The 16,637-nt window shown below is 45.8% G+C and overlaps 1 protein-coding gene across 4 annotated transcripts in view; it reads left to right on the forward strand.

Annotated features, from left to right (window-relative positions):
* The first annotated feature begins 865 nt into the window (after positions 1 to 865).
* Positions 866 to 16,637, forward strand: part of LOC147630033 (protein MODIFIED TRANSPORT TO THE VACUOLE 1-like) — a 29,639-nt gene continuing 13,867 nt past the window's right edge. Inside the window, exons 1-6 of one of the 4 annotated variants that reach the window (XM_086811644.1) lie at positions 866 to 1,078; positions 1,250 to 1,399; positions 1,515 to 1,780; positions 1,980 to 2,753; positions 2,869 to 3,024; positions 3,195 to 4,154. In XM_086811644.1, the coding sequence (XP_086667770.1) occupies positions 1,574 to 1,780; positions 1,980 to 2,753; positions 2,869 to 3,024; positions 3,195 to 4,154 (2,097 nt within the window). In that variant the 5' untranslated portion in view covers positions 866 to 1,078; positions 1,250 to 1,399; positions 1,515 to 1,573. Of the gene's footprint in view, positions 1,079 to 1,249; positions 1,400 to 1,479; positions 1,781 to 1,979; positions 2,754 to 2,868; positions 3,025 to 3,194; positions 4,155 to 16,637 lie in introns of all 4 variants that reach the window. The other 3 variants (XM_086811642.1, XM_086811645.1, XM_086811643.1) reach the window with 3 other exon arrangements.

Genomic DNA, 16,637 nt, shown 5'->3' on the forward strand with positions numbered 1-16,637 from the left:
ACATTTTCCTTTGGATGCATTCTTTGCCATTTAATGAGCATAGTTTTTGGATATGTGACTCGACATTCAGATACATCTATGACATATTTCAGTCTTGGCCTGCACGATGATTCTTTTGTGCCAAGACCATTTGACATTCTAGCCAGGAGTTTCGAGCTTCTTTGGTGGACACCTTTGTGCCAGATTTCCACTATGGTCGTGAGGATGGGCTTATGAGTTTCCCTTACGACCCTAGAGCTATTATCTCTTTGGAGTGTAGCTTTCTTTTTGATCCAGGAGCTACCATTACTTCGGCTTCGGAGTTGAGCTTTTCTTTTGACCCAAGAGCTACTTCCATTTCAGGTTTGATGGTTCGGGATGTATACCATACATATTCCTTTGATCTTGGAGGATACTCGACTAGCTTCGTCATCGACAGTGGTTTCTTATCGTCTCCACTTGCACCAGATTATCATGGGACCACTGCCTTGGATTTTGCATACCTCGGATTTCCTTTCGATCCAGGTGGTACCCTCATCATCGACGGGAGCCCTTTATCCTTTCCATTTGACCCTAGGGGTATATGATTCATGTATGGGTCTTCTGCTACATTGACATTTAGTCATAGATGTGACTTTTGGCCTTTGTACATAGTCACTTGTATATGTCTTTTCTTTGGGCACGAACATCCTTCGATTTCGAGGACGAAATCATGTTAGGAGGGGATGGTTTGTGACAAAGTGTTCTTAGGAACTCCTATTCGCTGAGACTTCACAAGTATAATGCAAAATCGCCGAACTTCTGAAGTATAAGAATGACTAATGAATGAGAAACTAAGCAAGAAAGCGTGGGACGCTGCTCTTAATCTCCTAACATATTGCCATATTGGTAGAAGACAGTGGGAAAAGAACATGTGCTGATAGATAAAAAATGTACAGAGGAGATGACATAAATAACCTCGAAGTTATTGGCCCATCGTCGGCAAACAAGTTGGACGATTGAATTCTACCACGTTCTCTTCGGATTACTGGAGACGAAGCTTTTGGCTATGGCGGAGCTCAAGCTTCTGTATTGGCTTAGGACTTCCAAATTTGAGCGGGTATGATCTTCTTCCCTTGTTTAGAACAGAGGGAAGATTTATGGTTTCCGTTCATCAGCAGTGTTAGGGGGTTTTTGGTTAGCGAGAAGAGGATTTCTGGTCAGAATATTAGGGCCTGATCACTGTGGGTGGATTATTTCACTCTTGCCGTGGATCATTTGGCGTTTGCAGATCTGCGAAGAGCAGTAGCGGGGCTTTCAATCCGTATTAGGATTTCGGATCAGTAGTGTTAGGGTTTTGAACCGACAGTAGCAGGGTTTCCGATCAACAGTATCAAGGCTTTCTACCAACATTTTTATGAATTCCGATCAAGAGTTCCAGGTAAGGCTTTCAAATAACAGTACCTGGGTTTCTGATCAACCAACAGTAGCAGAGACTGTATCATGTTTTCTGTTCAACAGTAGAAGACACGGCAGTGATCCGTTGGCTTCTGCAGAAATATCATTGATCCGGTTAAGCTGTGCTATCCTCTCCATCTTCTAAAGCAGAAGAGAGATGGAGTCCAGCAAGCGAGCTGTGGAGGCTTATAGGAGGACTCGCCTCATTGATCAGGTTGTGACAGATGATGACAGAGTGGCTCCTGTCTATCGCTTGGATGAGATTTGTGATATGCTCCGGACTTCCTCAAGTGACATGGTCCGTGAGATGGTGGACTATACTATGAAGCGCTTAGATAGCAGGAGTCCTCGGGTTAAACAGAAGGTAAGTGTTTTTTTTTGGTCGAAAAAAAGGCCTTTGCTCACATACGTCATCCTGCTTTGCATTATCATCTCTCTGTTTATATTTAAGTATGGAGTCTGCTATATGTGATTGCCTCTTTGTGATATTTGTAGTTTGTAGTTTGCTTTCCATCGGTGCATCCCATCCATCTTTAAGCAAAGGAAATGTTTGGACTTTGCAGACTCTCAGAATGATCAAATATGTTGTGGTGAAAGGTGGGCCGGAGTTCAAACGCCAGATGCAGCGCCAATCAGCAGTGGTTCGCCAGCTTTTTGAATACAAGGGTCAGCCTGATGCTTTGAGGGGTGATGCTCTTAACAAGGCAGTGCGAGGTATTGCGCATGAAGCAATAGCTGCCATTTTTGCCTCTGAGGATAAACTTCCACAAACAGAAGAGGTTAACAAGCGCATTATGGGATTTGGAAGCACCAATTATGAGATGCCTGTAGCTACAAATGGAAAGAAACCCTCAATAACAAATGTTGTGAGTGATGTAATAGAATTTGGGAATGCCTCCATCAAGCAGGGATTGACGATGATCAGTGGCTATTCAGGGGGCAACATTGGAAATATGAGAAATGATGTTGGAAGCTACAGGGGTCCCAGCCTGAGGAAGTCTCTCACATCAGAAAGAGAGACATTTGACAGATTTGAACGAGACGAGAGACCAGATTCAAGAGCTGCTTCAGAGGTTTCGGGTGCAATCGCGGGGTCTTCTACATACAATTCTCGGGCTTCTCATCTTGAATCCAATATTACGAGGGCAGAAGTAGACAACGGCCGAGGGGGGGCATCACAGGAAGAAAGACTTCTAGACACTATCACAGCTCCGGGAGGGATGCGGTTACAACCTACGCGAGAAAGTGTGCAAAAATTCTTAGTAAATGTTGTGAAACTGGATCCAAAGAACCTTTGTTGCGCATTGGAATCAAAGCTACATTCACATGCTTGGCAGGTTTTTTTCAAAAACCATAATGACACTCCCAGCACTTTCAGTGCCATGGTCAAGGATAGTTCCAATTCTTGCTCTGTCCTCATTCAAGGACTAATGGGTTGAATTTCAATTACAGGTTCGATTTAAGGCTTTATGTGTTCTTGAGGCAATAGTGCGCCATCATGACCATGATTTCTTTGGAACAGTGGTAGATTTTTTTGAAGAAGATGCAGGTGCTATCCACGATTGTCTTCAGTCGCCTCAGACGTCCATAAGGGATAAAGCTCTCAAGGTATGCAACCAGGTCTCAGTTGGTAGCTCATGTTCTATAAATTATAATACACTAATTCTCAAGGGAAGTCTTTGGCATGGTGGCTTGCTATTACCAATGTGAGTATTCGAGCTTTCTTTGTAAAGCTAGCTTTTCATGGAAGTTGAAGGTTTTTTTCTGTCAAAGAACAGATCCTCGATCATCTTGGAGGTTCTCAAAAGGATTCTCATGAGGAGTCGTCAGAAGGGCTAGCAGATCCTAAGGGTGTACCACAGCCTGGTGTGGTATATGACATGCCCGATCTAATTGACACTGGAGAGTCAGACTTGTTGGCTGATGAAAAGAGTGTGCCACATGTCTCAACTTCAACAGCGGGGGATATTATTTCGAATTTATCTGTCACAACAGGTGATCTTTTAGGAGAAGGTTTGTGGGGCGGGGAGGCAGAAGCGAGTGCTGGAACTGCTTCTGATGATGTGTTTGCTGGACTATCTTTCCACACCTCAGACAGTACAGCAGATGAGTTGAATGGGGACTTATTTTCAGGTCTGTCTTTAGATAACAGGTCATCAGCAGGAGGAGGGGTTGACCTCTTACTTAATGGTTTGCATGATGAAAAAGATGAGCCCAGCATTGTCAACCAACCTGCATCTTCTGACAGCTTGGCCGACCTGATGGGGAGTGGCTCTTTGAAAGATTCTGGTAATGGTGGTCAGTTGAATGGACTTGTTGAAAATGGTGATGCCTCTTTGAAGTCTTCATCTGTAAAGGGTCCTCATCACAGCAATGCTATCTCATCTCACATGTTTGGAGGTTTGTTAAATCCTCAAATGACCCATCTGAATTCCTCGGTCATGCTTCCAATGGGAATGTCTGGAGGTTATCAAGCACCCATAATGATGCCACAAAACTTTGGGATGGCAGTACCTGGTAATGCATTTTTTCAGCAACAGCTTTTAAGTGGAATGGCTGGATCACAGAGGCTTAGTATGGGTATGAGTGTGATGAATGGAGGGCATCTTCAAGGAACAACCGGATCTGGAATAGTTCTTGGGGATGGCTTTGATTTTTCGGGAGATGCAACTTCAAAATTTACAGCAGCAGCAGCTTTTGCAAAGAAAGAAGATACGAAAGCTTTTGACTTCATCTCGGTATGCCAGTTAACAAATATATTCTGACGTGTGTGTCTTAGTCCCTTGATAGTCTCACATATTTGCACCTTGCATATGTCTTCAAATGTTTTCTATGAAAGCTTGGCTATATTGATTAGCTTAATGAATGTAACTGAAGCAGGGGCTTTACACACTTACTGTTAATGCAAATCAAACACTTATGGATGGCCACAACCACATTCAATAAAAACTTGAACCACAGATTGTAAAAGAAAGAGATTTGTGGAAGCGACACCACATTGGGCTGGAATGAGCGCCCCCCCCCTACCCCCACAAACAAAAGAGTATTTTATTGCCAAGGAGTATTTCATATGTACAAGTGTGGGGGGTGCTTCTTCTCCCTCATTGGAGAAAGGCAAGATTATCCAAAATACAATAACCAATGTTACAAAAACATCTAGGTCTCTAACATATGTCCAAAACACCATATCTTGATGTAGATATTCCAATACTCGTGAATGTACTGATCTTCCCCATATTCATAGGCCTTCATCTGTGCTTTTGTCGCTTGCCCCAAAAACATCAAACACAAATGTAGAATTACCAATACCGTTGCGGGTACTGATCTTCCCAATAATCACAAACCTTCATATATAGCATAAAGTAGAGGTGAATCAATAAATACAATATGCACCCTAATCAATATGTATATGTAAACATCCAGAAACTCTTCCAAAAACAGCCTATATGGCATAGTTGAATCGGTGCAAATTAGCTTGTAAAATCAATAAATCAATCGGTAGGGGCAAAAACGGGGTGCACAACAGGTCCGATAGTCATCATTATACACCTACGCGTAGTTGGCATGTCAGAGGCTGTTTGCGTCACTGGCAGTCTCCTTCGTGGAGTCCCTCACCATCGGGGGATTCTTCGGATAGTTCTCGCTTGCCTTCATGGGGGGACTACTGGTTTGCTGAGTTCTTCCTCCATTCCTTGTGAGGAAAGAACTCATTTATTGAAGCTTTTGAAGCCTTCCAAGTTCAACGACGAGATGGACAAAGAAGTCGCCACTAGATGGACCAGCGAGATGGCTGTCACATTGGCAGTAACAAGTGGTTCTAGTAACAAGTGGTTCTGACGTTTTTAAGCTCCATTTGGAACATGCAGCTTTGATAGGTGCAACCCTCTTGTGGTGGGAAGACCACCTTAGGCACCACTTTCACTTGTTGGGATGCTTCTCACAAGGCGCTCTTGAATCGGTTTGTTCTTGTGGACTACTATCGTGAGCTAGAGTGGCAATGGGAGTGCTTTGTCCAGAAGCAGGGTGAGCAGGCGATAATTGACTATCTAGCACGTTTCTGGAAGCTTTGGCTCATGCTTCCGAGGACCGTCCGACCATCGAAGTAAGTTGAGTGTTTTGTGGATGGTTTGAAACCGTCCTTGCACGTCGATGTTTGTGAACATCGGCCCCATGATCTCTCGGATGTGATTCGTCTACCCTCAAGACGTGGGAGGGTCCCAAGCCTGGGACTCGTGAAGGCCAAGGAGATTCCTAAAGAAGGAGCTGTTAAGGCCATGAAGAATAACAACGGTTCTAATTTCTAGTGGGGGAGTGTCACAGACACAACTCTCTCAAGAGAAGCTTCAAGCCAAGCGAATGTCCGGTCAATGTTTCAAGAGTGACTCCACTGAGCACATCGCGAATTATTGACTGAGGACCTTGGAGGAGCAGTCAGAGGAAGAGGCTTCTTCAAAACTCGAAAAGCTTTCGGTTAGGTCTTTGAGGGAGAGTCCTCATGGTTGTCGTTTGCGCTAAGTGGAGAATCTTTGGCCTTAGTGGTGGTTGTTTTAGTTTTGGGGATAGTACAAGAGGACTCTTTTTTCCTGTCGATTGCTTTGGATGGAGTTTCTGCATTGTCTGGCATTAGGAGGCACCACAGGAGAACATATGACCAAATTTATCTTAACCTTGGGAAGTTATACCAATGGGTGTGTATTCTTAGTGCACAGATTTCTTGGAGACTATACCGATAGTCCAGAGTTTTTGCTTTGGTGTATCAGCGGATGTATTACTTGGACTCTTGGAGTATGTTTCACAACAAATGGTGGTCTAGACATACAGGTGCCAAGCAATACTACTGGATACAGATTTGGTGCAAGTCCTCTAGGAAGTTTGGTTCTTGTCTTTGCTTTCTTCCTTCAGGGTGCAGTAGAGTGGTTGTAGGCAAGTATTGTGATCCATTTGAGTCGAAGCATTCGTGGTTGGAGTGTGGATAGTAGAGTTTTGCTAGCGTGTTCTTCGTGAGCTACCGAAGGATACTTAGGGGTCAGCACCTTGCAGTGTTTCTTCAGGAACGGTTGGACAAATGGGAAGTGTTGGATCGGGCAGCAGTTGGTCATCCGTAGGTTTCTTTGCAAGTCTTTGTGCCATAGTAACAGGAAACGGCCGTTTCCTAGCCCGGAAACGCGGAAATGCCATTTCCTGAGAGTCGTTTCTGTTTCTCCGTTTTCTAATCTCCAATAAAAAACCACCCATTGATTTGTCTCATCTAGTGCTTCCTTAGTGATTTTTTACAAATTTTGCTCACTATTTATTTTAAATTATGATGGTGTACTCCTCAAACTTTTCCCTAGTTATTAATTTTCTCATTATTTTTATATTATGTATCATACATCAACTGTTTTCTAGCTGTTTCCGTTTCCTAGTTTTGAGCCGTTGTCGTTTCCCAGAATCTGGCCGTTGTCGTTGCCGTTTCTGTTTCATGCAACTATGCTTTGTGCTGATGCGGCGAGAATGGAACGTGAGCCTTTGCACTGGATGTAAAGTGGTCTCGTGGGACATTTTCTTTCTATATAGAGGGCACTTTATATGGATACCGTATAGCCGCAAGTAGTTGCAATGCAAGTGGGGGAGAATGTGACACACCTCACCCTAGGTATGTGTGGCTGGCCTATAGTGTCACATACACCCATGCATTGTGGTACACGATGTCAAACTGGCTCATCAACAGGGCAAGAATCATGTACAGAACTAATAACCTTTAGGATATTTTGTCGTATGCCGTGACCCCTTTGTGAGCCCCAGTCTGGGACACGTCAGGCACAAGCTACGTAGGTCAGTTTCCCAGCCATAGAGGTAAGTGTCAGGTCAGTCCTCTTAACCTACTGTGGAGAATTCAACAAGTGTTCATCATATAGGTGCATGTAGATGTCAGCCATAGCGGTAGGATGCATGTTAAGCATTCAGTTGCATTCCATGTAGAAGGGGCCAGGCCCTACCCTGGGCAAGCCTTGCAAGGGTTACTTAGTACCCCTAGCCACCCAGTAAGACTAGGTGACAGGCCATATGGCCTGTACAAGCATTCGGTCAGGGCCAGACTGCTGTCGGCCAGTTGATATGCTAGTCGGCCAACAAATGCAGCAGGCCGACCAGCCCAATCAGCCGACCAGGCATTAAATGCCATTCTTTACCCAGTCGTGGGATTTTCTACAAGCTGACAGCCGCCTCAAGCAGCCGACCAACATCCAGTAGCAATATAAAAAGGCATGCCATGTTCAGTCCCATAATTCAGCAGGTAAAATTCAGAGATCATCAAGCTAAGTCAAGCATGTATGCCTAGGCTCCTGCTTGTGCATACCTACAGCCACTCTCGTGCTTTTAGCCCAAGGCAAAGCAGCTTAGTCTCTTCAGGAGTATTCAACACACCTACCCTCAGTCTCAGGCCGGTGTATTCTCTCGAAGATAGCTTCACAGTTGCCTACAACTTATGCACAGTTTTGCCCAGCGTTTGGTTGCTTTTGTCCTTGCGTTTGGCGGTCAGTTAGTCAGATTGTCTGCGCAGTCTTGTGGACACAGTTCAACTTGTATACAGTTCTCCAACAGAAGAAATAAAGCAAATACTCCTGCTTGAGAGGGGGGGGGGGTAGTGGGTAATTTGGGACCCCATTTGGTGTTGTCTCTACGACATCTCTTTCAGATTCATGTATGCTGTGTTAAAGGATTGCTAAAGACTCACTAAACTTAGGTTTAAAGAAAGGCTTCGTTGTTTCACATGGTCCTAGCTCGGCGCATGCTACATATAGTCGGCGGGTAGCAGGTGTGGGAGCACGTGAATAGAGATGTAGGAGTGGTTGGGTAGCGTAGGTGCCGTGTGGCAGTGATGACATGGCAAGTTGCGCAGGAGGCCACGACAGTAGACCAATAGCATATTTGCTGGCCGATTGGCATTATCGATGCATATATATATGTATATTGGAAAATCATCATAATCATGTTCTTGTCTTTGTGTTGAGACTTTACAGAGCTTTTCTCTATAGGTGAAGTGCTAGCAACGAGTGTACTACTAGTAGGTCACAAGGTTGGAGTTAATGTTTTCACTCAGCCATATCCTTTGTACCTGAATTTCAGTTGTACTACTTATTTCTTGTACATATACAGACAATAGTTTAGGACTTGTGTGTGCCGAATGTGTGATTCCGTCGTACTCTTTTCTATCTTTAAAAAAGCCTAGGACATATGCACAAGTGTTCTACAAGTACCTTTGTGCCCAAATAATGGAACTAGTTTTCTTTGAGCCTGGCCAACAATAGCTACTCTTGAATCTTATGACCAGCATAGGGTGGAGCAGGTGAACTCTTCCATCACCTTGAGCATGAAGTTCTTTGCCACACATAACCTGTTAGCATACATGAGATATCCATCCTTGCATACATAAGGCATGTGTGCTGTCTTGGCATGCAAATCAGTCCATATGGCTGCAAAATCCTCGTCCATGGCATACATATCATGCATCCCGGTGACAAGTGCTCATATGTGGCCACTACATTCGTCTTTCCCAGGGTATGTATAATCTGAAAATGAAAATGGAAAGGAAGTTGGTGTCAAATCCCCATAGGATCTCCTCGTAGAACGCTCCTGGTACAAGACTCGAAACCTGCAAACAAACCAAAGAAACGTGAAGGGGGTGCAGGCCTGACTCACCTCCCAACCTTGACAGCCGTGGGCAAGCCCACTAGTCTTGGCTGTCCCCACCGAGCCACGAGCTGAGCTAACTAGATGGACGTACCAACCAATCTCTACCTCGTGACGTCCCATACTGCCACGAAGCTACCCTCGCGGGCCTCGAGACTGCTGCCGACCTCGGCTGCATAAAGCAGGTGCACGTCTGCACTAGATCCAGGCTTCTGACCATAGGGCTCTCACAAAGACACGCGAGACTCTATGAACTAATGACTAACCTTGGCCACCCTTTTATAGGCTCTTGGCCGGTCATCGGGCATCCACACTTGGGCGCCTGCCCGTCCATACTTGGGTGCCTACCCGTTAGTCTATCCCTAACTCAGCTCGCCTAGCTCCAAGCTTCCCCAAACCTCGAAGCTAGTCTTGTGTGCGTGTAGCATACGGTAGATACACACTGTGCACATTACAGTTGGCCATCCTAATGTGCTTTTTTGAAAGCTTAGTTTGAGTTAGAAAATATTTCAAACTTTGATGATCCGTCTTGATAGTAAATCAGCTCCCAAAAGATAATTCTTCCATACTTGTAAGGCATGAATTACAACCATGAGCTCTTGCTCATAAACACCCATGTGTTTCTTAGCACCTTGCAACCTCGTGCTTCCAAAAGCTATCACAAAATTCCTCACAGCTTCTGTTTTCTACTGTTCATGTGTGGCATATGGAGCCTGACATGAAATACATGTATGGCTGGTGGAGCCTGACATGGTGTGCTTGAATGGTATATGGAGCGCGACATGATAGTACATGTATGGCTCATGGAGCCTGACATGATAGTACTGTTAGAAGTCATCTCCTGTCTTTATCAGACACTAGGGCCTCTGTTGTGGGTGTGCCCGCCTTGTATAGGTGTTTTCTCATTTTTCCTCACTCCTCGTATTTTTTTCCCATTTTTCCCATGGTGTGGGAGGCAGTTTTCTGCACCCCGGCTGATCCAGATGGTGGCTGAGTGCTGGTCGGATGATTTGGTTGCTGGCCGACTTCCCTGTGTGGTCCCTGACCTCTCCTGCATACTGGCCAACTATGTGCAGCTGGCCGATTGCATGTATGGGCTGGTCTTGGAAATGTAGGCCAAGTCGGCTGTTTTTGCATAGGCCAACCCCATGTATGGGGCCATATAAAATGGCCCCATGGCCCCCACATCATTGTATCTAGTTTTCAGATTCGGGATCTTGTGTATAGAGAAGAGTTACACGCCTATCTCTCTCCTTCTCTTGTGCTGTCTATTTTCTGCACTCTACTTGCTCTTGTGGTCTCATATTTGGTTATCATCTCCGCTGCGTATTTTGACACGGTATCAGAGCCCTAGGCTCTTGAAAGATCTTGGGAGTTTTCTGAGCAAGAGGGGGATTGTTGCGTTGCTGATCGGTGGACTGTTAGGGACTGTTCGGGAAGAGAAGTAGCAAGAGGAAGGCGGGCTAAGTTGCTGGACAGCCACTTGCAGGTTAAAGTTTTTTTTTTCCCACCCACCCACCCTTTTCAGTTACATCCCCATGATGGTAGATTTGTTAGAGCTGGCTGAGAAGCATGTGAAGATCCCAACTCTCCCCACGTTCCCAGTGGACCGTCAGTTAGATGGGAACAATTACGGCATCTGGAAGGTTATGATGGAGTCTGTGCTGGAGTCATATGACCTTGCTAATTTCATCGCTATCAGGGTTTCACGGCCGGAAGCAGAGGAAGGGGAGTTATTGTCAACTGTCACATGCACTCTGCACTCAGTGCATGGTGACAAGATGGCTCATCATCAGAAGTGCAACAGCTGTACAGTTTTAGAACCCAATAGGATGATAATTGTCGTACGCCGTGGCCCCATTGTACATCCTCAGTCCAGGATAAGTCAGGCACGAGCTACGTAGGTCATTCCTCAGCCTTAGTGGGTCAGTCAGTCAGTTAAGTCCCTTAACCCACTTGGAGAGAATCATTCATACATGTAGAGTCAGTAGAAGCCTTAGGGTTTGCATCAGAAAGCACTCTGCATCCTGCATAATATGCATTCATATGCTTGTGCATCATTTAGAACATCCCCAAAGCCTTAGGGAATTTACTGGGATTTATCTGGTATTTTTTCCATGTTTATTAGTATTTATTTAGCATTATTTGCATTATTGGGCATTTATAAATATAAACTTTATTAAATGACCAACCTCCAGTTAGTATAAATAGGCTTGCCTAGAGCCTATTTTCTCATTCAGTCTTCATTGTGCTAAGAGCTCTCCTCCTCCTTGCTTTCAGCCCAAGACTAATCCAGCCCATAAGCTTGCTTCTCCAGCCCCTTGAGAACCATAGCTTCAGTCAGCCCTAGGCGCCTGCCTTCAGCATCATTCAGCCCTGAATTCAGCATCAGTTCAGGCCCAGATTCAGCCCACAGTTCAGCATAGTTCAATGCCAGCAAACAGTGCATCTTCTCTGCGTTTTTGCCCAGCCGTACAGCAGCAGTCCTGCGTTTCTGTTCCAGCTGTACAACAGCAGTTTCCAGCCCTGTTTCTCATGCGTTTCAGTCCACAGCACCTCTACACTTCAGCGTTTCTGTCCACAGCAGTTTCCAGCCCTGAAGATTCAGTCTACAGCAGTTTCCAGCCCTGAATCTGTTGTTTGCATCAGTGTCCAGCCTTCTATGCATCATCCATACATGCAGCAGTCATTTGGTGAAGGTAACACAGCATTCATAAGTGTTTTCAGCATTCTAACATAGTGTAGAACAGTCCACCTTCTTCTTCTCTCAGCCTCAGGTGTGCAGCCCTTCCTCATGCCCTTGGGAAGAGTGCATAGGCTCGAGCATAGGCTCGAGATCAGGTCATCGAGGTGTTTCTACAGCAGTGTACAGATCAGCCACTCTCCGATCCTCCGAGATCTTGCGTTTGGCTTATCTACAGTCCACAGTCATTCTCTCTAAAGAAATAAAGCAAATACTATCTCGTTATCGGGATAGGGGGCCCTTCAGTGGGTAATTCAGGACCCAATCTGGTGTACAGTTCTCATCTCTCTCTCTCTCATCTCTTTAAAGTTTGAAGTATTAAAGTGGATTGCTAAACTCACGAAACTCAGGATACAGAAGACGGTGTGAGCATTTGTGTGACAGGATCTTCCAATACAAAGACTTCCGCTGCATATCACATCAACGAAGGACCGTGAGCCACAGACACAGATGTGGGATCGTGTCAACGCCAGGGTCCGGTCATTTATCTTTCTCAACTGCACACCACAAGTAATCAATCACGTTAAGCATATGACGCTGGCCAGAGGCATATGGCAGCACTTGGCTTCTCTTTATAACAGGGTATCGCCCATGAAGAGGATTTCCTTGGAAGTGCAGATGCGGGTTATGAACCCTGCAAAGTTGTCGACGATGCGGGAGCACATTAACAAGCTGCAGGCCCTTCAGCAAGAAGTCCTCCAGGCTGGGAAGGAGATATCATCAGAAGATATGGCCATTACTTTGCTGTCCCACTTGCCTGCTTAGTATTCCGCTTTCTACTCCTCTTTGATTACTAGTGGCAGGCTCAGCACCATTACCTGGGAGGAGCTTGTGCCCATGGTCTTGGACCAGGAGGAACGTTTCACAAACCCTCCTCACAGCGGAGGTTTGGAGGCCTTAATTGGCCAACGGCCGAAAGGCCGGAATAACAACAAGGGCAAAGGGAAGGCTTCACCGGAGAAGTCTTCTGAGAAGAAGCCTGACACAGAACGAGAGAAACTGAATGCCGAGCGGTCGTGCAATGATTGTGGCGAGAAAGGCCACTATTGGGGGAAGTGTCCTCAGAGCGGACTGGGAAGAGTGCTGATTCTTCAGCCTCAGTTGCAAAGACTCTTGCATTTGTGCACTTAGAGATGATGGACTCCAATGCTTCATCCCCTTCGAGCAAGGAGGCAGTTGGCTTCACCGCGAAGGATACGCAGGAATGGACAGTGGTGCTTCCAGGCACATGACTCCGTCTCGTGACTTCTTTTTGGATTCGAAACGGCAGTCAGGTCGCATTTTCATTGGTGACAACTCCACCATTCCGATACACAGTGAGGGCCGGATGGAGATTATTCCTGACGGCAAGGGGGGCAAGCATGCCTCCTGTGTTCTTTACGTCCCTGCTCTTGGTTTTCATCTTCTGTCAGTGCATGAAGTATGCAAGACTGGCTTTCGGGTGGAATTTGAGAAGCATTCTGTTGCTCTACGGGACCGTGAGACTGGCCAGGTTGTTTGGGAAGGCGGTGTGGAGAATGGTATCTACAAGCTCTCTGCACTCTCCTCATTAACAGGTTCTCAGGTCGGAGATATGTGGCACTTTCGTTTTGGCCACTTAAATGTGGTGCACTGCGGCAAGCTTTCTGGGACCAGATGGTGGTTGGCTTGTGAGATGTTGGCAGCAAGCAAGGACGTTGCAGTTCTTGCATACGTGGTAAGCAGCATAGGGAATCCTTTCCGAAGCAAGCTTCCAGGCGGGCTTCAAAATCATTGGAGTTGATTCACACTGACTTGTGTGGACCTCAGCAGACACCATCATTGGGAGGATCTCTCTATTTCATGCTACTTGTTGATGACTGTACCAGATTCACGTGGGTCTACTTTCTTTCACAGAAGGACCAAGCTTTTGCATGGTTCAAGGATTGGCACGTGATGGTGGAAAAAGAGTCTGGATTGCAGGTAAAGACTCTCAGGGCTGACAAAGGGGTGAATTCTTCTCAAATGTATTTCTCAGATTTTGTGCAGATCATGGCATCAAGAGGGAACTGGCCAATACAGGATTGCCTTTAGAGAATGGAGTTGTAGAACGCAAAAACAGGACTGTGGTGGAGATGGCGAGGACCATGCTGGAGCATCGTGATCTTCCTCGTCCATTATGGGGAGAGGCTGTGGCAACGGCTGTCCATACCCTCAACCGGTCTCCAACGACTTCAGTACTTAATATGACTCCGTTTGAGGCATAGTTTGGCAGGAAACCTGATGTCTCGCACTTCTGTGTTTTTGGGAGTGATGCGTATGTACATATTTCGAAGAAGCAGAGGGGGAAGCTTGACTCCAAATCCTGCAAGCTTATATTTGTGGGGTATAATTCTCTTTCCAAGGGATACAGGTTGTATGATCCAGAGAGGAATGAGATTGTTGTCAGCCGGGATGTGGTCTTTGATGAGCATGCTCCAGTATCCACTGTCGAGGAGCCGCCACTTCTTGGAGATCCAGAAGAGTCTGATGATGATTCCCAGACCATTGTTCCAGTTGATCAATCTCAGTCAGTACAAGAGGTTGAGCCCGCAACTGAAGTAGAGCCTCCACAACGGCAGGAGGCTCCACGATCTGTTCGAGTACCCAGGTGGTTGTTGGACACCCTTCGGGAGTTAGGTGTCACAGAGCTACCCTCCGAGTGGACCACAGAGGACGGCCCTCGAAGATCGCACAGAGTGCGCGACAAAAGCAATACAGCGGAGCTTCTTCAAGTAAACTATGCTTTGATGTCTCGTATTATGCGGGACAAGGAGCCCACTTCCGTTAAGGAAGCCCTTTCACAGGATACTTGGAGGAAAGCCATGCAGGTGGAACTTGATGCCATCGAGAAGAACAAAACATGGGAGTTGGTACCGAGGCCGTCGAAACGGTCAGTCCTTGGTGTCAAATGGATCTTTAAGACCAAATATGTGTCAGATGGATCGGTGGACAAACACAAAGCCAAACTTGTGGCTAAAGGTTATGCTCAGCGGCCAGGCATCGACTACGAGGATACCTTTGCACCGACAGCACGGATGACCACGATTCGGACCATTCTTGCCCTTGCTTCTTCTCAGAGGTGGCCAGTGTGTCAAATGGATGTAAAATCTGCATTCCTTAATGGTGACCTGCAGGAGGAGGTGCATGTTGAGCAGCCTCGAGGCTTTGTTGTTCCAGGATCAGAAGGGATGGTTTACAGGTTACGTAAGGCCTTGTATGGTCTTAAGCAGGCTCCCAGGGCTTGGAATCAAAAGATTGATTCCTTCTTTGTTCGGACTGGTTTTCAGAGATCGGTTGCAGATCCCAACTTGTATCTCTTTCGGGAACGCGGCATGGTTACGATTATCATCCTTTATGTGGATGATCTCATTCTCACCGGCGGTCATGTGGAGCACATTGACATGACGAAGGTTGTGACTTGGTTGAACACAATGCTAATCAATACACTTAAATACACTAAGATTTGAAGGACACTTGCTCATATACAAGAAGTAAATTGCTGAATTGACAAGAGACATACAATGAGCCGGAACGGCCGACCCCTCCCTTGAGTAAATTGTATTACTATTGGAGAAATTCAATACATAGCTTTACGGGCATCCATTGCCAAATCCTCCATGCCAATGCATATGAAATTCAGCAATTAGAAAACAATGGTATGTCGATGTAGATCACCAAGGAGCTGCCTTGATGCCTGGCCCGACTTCAGTGCCCATATTCTCTACCATTGGCTCTATGTTCTACCAAGCAAGGTAGCAACATCTTCAAGAGCACATAGGACAAGAGAGATACTACACAGGGCGGCTAAACAAGGAGTCCTGCCCTTCTACTGAGTAAGTAATGACAATACATTGTCCAATTAGCTTACCAGTCTTCATAGAAGTTGTTGCAAGCGGAAGCCTTCGCATTGGAAGCTTTAGAAGTGTTGATATCTTCGATTTGCTGCAATCCTTCGCGACAAAAGTCTTCAAGAGGATGAAGGCAACCCTGGGAAAGCTTCCCCTATGGTTCAACTTGAGAAAGGAAGGCTGAAATTAGAGTTTTCAGCAAAAAGACCAGAAATTACAGCAAAAATGAGAGCTGTTTTGCTGAATTTCAGTCATTGGGAGTGAGTAGGAGAGTGATTAGCACTTGGAAACACTCTTGGAAGCTTGGAAAACACCCTAGCAAGTTGGGTATGGCTATGGAGAGCTTGGAAATGGAGAGAAATGGTGGAAAAACAGAGTTTTCAGCCTCCAAAAATCCTCATGAAGAGAAAACACGAATTTCTCTTAATAAGTAAGTGAATTGGGGTCCAATCAGGTGAAGGGACATGGGGAGATGCCCATTTATGAGTAAAAGGGGAGGATCAGGTCCTGGACATTGAGTCTTGTTCGCCTCGGGACTTCAGTGAGTGTGAACTTGGAAGCGGTCATAATTTATAAGTGACTTTTGGGCGCCCAAACTTTAATGAAATGGGAACGCACTCACTTATAAATATTGGCTAAGTCCTAAGGGCTATTTGAGCCTAGATTGGGAAATACTTACCACCTGTTCACATGTCACACAACCATGTCAGCAGACAGTTTCACACGCACGGTTCACGGACGGGCGTCCCCTTACCCGGAACTACACATAGGTCATGCACGCATGAAAACAGTATGCAATTTCATTTGCAGGCAAGCACATAAAGATGCTATGCAGGCAAGCACATAAAGATGCTATGCAATGCAGCATTGGCATGAGCAATTTCCGTTCATGAAACCATATAAGACCAAGTGTTTCCAAGCAAGTATATGTGATACCAGACCCAGTGGAAAGCCAATCC

Source organism: Cibotium barometz, chromosome 17 (assembly GCF_041138505.1).
Source record: "Cibotium barometz isolate CiBa-2024 chromosome 17, ASM4113850v1, whole genome shotgun sequence".
NCBI lineage: Eukaryota > Viridiplantae > Streptophyta > Polypodiopsida > Cyatheales > Cibotiaceae > Cibotium > Cibotium barometz.